Source organism: Engraulis encrasicolus, chromosome 14 (assembly GCF_034702125.1).
Source record: "Engraulis encrasicolus isolate BLACKSEA-1 chromosome 14, IST_EnEncr_1.0, whole genome shotgun sequence".
In the NCBI taxonomy this organism is placed as follows: domain Eukaryota; kingdom Metazoa; phylum Chordata; class Actinopteri; order Clupeiformes; family Engraulidae; genus Engraulis; species Engraulis encrasicolus.
In genome coordinates this window covers 1479740-1483391 of record NC_085870.1, presented here as the reverse complement: position 1 = coordinate 1483391, position 3652 = coordinate 1479740, and the positions used below count along the sequence as shown (strand labels likewise).

At 41.7% G+C, this 3652-nt stretch overlaps 1 protein-coding gene across 1 annotated transcript in view; it reads left to right on the top strand.

The window, feature by feature from the left end:
* The first annotated feature begins 235 nt into the window (after window positions 1-235).
* ca16b (carbonic anhydrase XVI b) overlaps window positions 236-3652 on the top strand; it is a 178774-nt gene continuing 175357 nt past the window's right edge. The window contains exon 1 of the mRNA XM_063216202.1: window positions 236-260. Within this exon, the coding sequence (XP_063072272.1) occupies window positions 236-260 (25 nt within the window). The remainder of the gene's footprint in view (window positions 261-3652) is intronic.

Here is a 3652-nt window from a genome sequence, read left to right as displayed (position 1 = left end):
CACCCTGCCTGTGAACTTCTTAGCAAGGGGGGGTCACTAATTTTTTTTTTCAGATTAATGTTCCTCACTGAAAATGAGCCAAAGCCAGTGAATCCCAGTGCGAAAGAATAATAACTGATACTATTTTTCTCAAGCCAAAAACTGAAAACGGGTCAAAATGACCCGAACACCTTACAAGGGTTAAATCAGAGGCTTGCAGGTTCGAATCCCACCCTTCCACACTCTATCTCACTCCATGGCTGAGTTGCCCTCCAGCACAGGTAACTTACTGTATTTGAGTAACCAGTGTACCTGTGTACAGGTAACTTACTGTATTTGAGTAACCAGTGTACCTGTGTACAGGTAACTTACTGTATTTGAGTAACCAGTGTACCTGTGTACAGGTAACTTATCTGAGTAACCAGTGGACCTGTGTACAGGTAACTTATCTGAGTAACCAGTGGACCTGTGTACAGGTAACTTATCTGAGTAACCAGTGCACCTGTGTACAGGTAACTTATCTGAGTAACCAGTGGACCTGTGTACGACAGAGGTCTACTGATTCTGTGCTGCTTGGGTCAAGTTTATGATGGGTTCTTCTTAGGGCTGCACGATTATGGAAAAAAAAATCATAATCACGATTATTAATCACGGTTATTGATTGTTTACTGTTTTTTTTTTTTTTTAATTTCAACAAAATAAAATATAACCAAGAATTCATTATATACAGGACAAGCACAATTAAATGAATTGTAATAAATATGTAAAGGCAATAGCATGACACTTAGGTGGACAGCTTTCTGTCCAGAAACACCAGCCTGTCAGTATGTTCTGGCTTCAAGGACGCAGGTCACTAATTGCCACGATTAAATCCCGATTGAAATCACGATTTCGATATCACGATTTATCACGATTATTTTCGATGAATTGTGCAGCCATAGTTCTTCTTGTTAGGCCTTTTCAGTAACAGCACAGTCCATCTACCTCATTAGGTACAGCACAGTCCATCTACCTCATTAGGTACAGCACAGTCCATCTACCTCATTAGGTACAGCACAGTCCATCTACCTCATTAGGTACAGCACAGTCCATCTACCTCATGAGGTACAGCACAGTCCATCTACCTCATGAGGTACAGCACAGTCCATCTACCTCATTAGGTACAGCACAGTCCAGCTACCTCATTAGGTACAGCATTAGAGTCCATCTACCTCATTAGGTACAGCACAGTCCAGCTACCTCATTAGGTACAGCACAGTCCAGCTACCTCATTAGGTACAGCACAGTCCATCTACCTCATTAGGTACAGCACAGTCCAGCTACCTCATTAGGTACAGCACAGTCCATCTACCTCATTAGGTACAGCACAGTCCAGCTACCTCATTAGGTACAGCACAGTCCATCTACCTCATTAGGTACAGCACAGTCCATCTACCTCATTAGGTACAGCACAGTCCATCTACCTCATTAGGTACAGCACAGTCCATCTACCTCATTAGGTACAATAGAGTCCATCTACCTCATTAGGTACAATAGAGTCCATCTACCTCATTAGGTACAGCACAGTCCATCTACCTCATTAGGTACAGCACAGTCCATCTACCTCATTAGGTACAGCACAGTCCATCTACCTCATTAGGTACAGCACAGTCCATCTACCTCATTAGGTACAGCACAGTCCATCTACCTCATTAGGTACAGCACAGTCCATCTACCTCATTAGGTACAGCACAGTCCATCTACCTCATTAGGTACAATAGAGTACATGGTGCACCTGTATAACAGCTATGTAGTATAATGTTCTTGTGTTGTACTTACACTTGAATTTACTTTATTTTTTGCTTTTGACACCTTTGATACACATGCAAGTACACATACACACACACACACACACACACAACCATATACATACACATACACACACACACACACACACACACACACACACACACACACACACACACACACACACACACACACACACACACACACACACACACACACACACAACCATATACATACACATACACATGCACATACACACACATTAAACATATACATGTGCACATACACGCACATGCACATTCACATACACATGCACATGCACATACACATACACATGCACATACACACACATTAAACATATACATGTGCACATACACGCACATGCACATTCACATACACATACACATACACATTCACATGCACATCCACATACACATGCACATACACATGCACATACACATGCACATGCACATTCACATACACATCCACATGCACATACACATCCACATCCACATTCACATGCACATCCACATCCACATCCACATCCACATGCACATCCACATCCACATTCATATGCACATGCACATGCGCCTCCACATCCACCACTGCTGCTGACCCTCTCGTCAGGAAGCATGGCTGATACTCTGTTGGTATGTCTTACTCCAGCTTTATGTGGGGCTAAACTTTATTGTGCGTAAACTGCACAAAGTCCAGTCAGATTAATGTACTTGAATGTGGAGGAAAATCAAGAAAACAACAACAAGCAACAACAAGTGATTAAGCTCCTGGGGTGAAGGCTGAGCTCGTGAACATTACATTACATTTACATTACATTACACTTAATGTACACTTAGAGTGTGTGTGTGTGTGTGTGTGAGCTTGTGGACATTACATTTACAATACACTTAGCTGACACTATTATCCAAAGTGACTTACACGTATTTACAGGGCATTGGTTACAGTCCCTGGAGCAATGTGGGGTTAGGTGCCTTGCTCAAGGGCACTTCAACCATGGACAGAGGTGTAGGGAGGGGTAAGGGGGGGATTCGAACCTGCAACCCTCTGATCTTAAGGCCACCTCCCTAGCCACGAGGTCACAGCTACACCGGGGGTGAAAGGATTCCAAAGACTTGGACATTAAAATGGGTGAAAAATAATTATTTGACAGTATTTGCTTTCATTACATTACATTACATTATTACATTACATTTCACTAAGCTGACGCTTTCAAAGCAACTTACAGTTATTATTTGTCGGGGTATTGGTTACAGTCCCTGTAGCAATGTGGGTTTAGGTGCCTTGCTCAAGGGCACTTCAGCCATGGATGGAGATGTAGGGGGAGGTCCGGGGGGATTTTAACCTGCATCCCCCAGATTGAAAGACCAACTCTCTAACCACTAGGCCACGGCTGCCCATTTCAATGTGACAAGAATGACACAAAATGAAATGCTATGGTATATATCTGGAAGCTGTATAGAAGTGACTGAATTTATTTATCTATTTTATTTTTTAATTTGAAAAAAAATGCTAGGGTTGTTGGTTATTATAGTATTGTTGTTGCGGTAAGTGTCCTGTGTCCACCATCCTGTGGTGGAAAATGAGTTCAGTTCTTTTTTATGCCCAGTGTTTGTGAAAAGATTGATAATAAAACTGAATTTTGATTTTGGGCTTAAATCTCTTTTTTGGGGAGTATCAAGCCATCAAGCATATTTGATAAACGAGTCTTGAGAAGTGTTACTGATATCCATATTTTACTTTACGGTATATTCGTCTGTTCCATCATTATTGGTGTGGAGTGGGCATAAACCACCTAAATATAACAACAAAAACTTTCACACACTACACTCTATCTTGCTTTTGGTACACAGTTTGCAATGGAAACATGTTC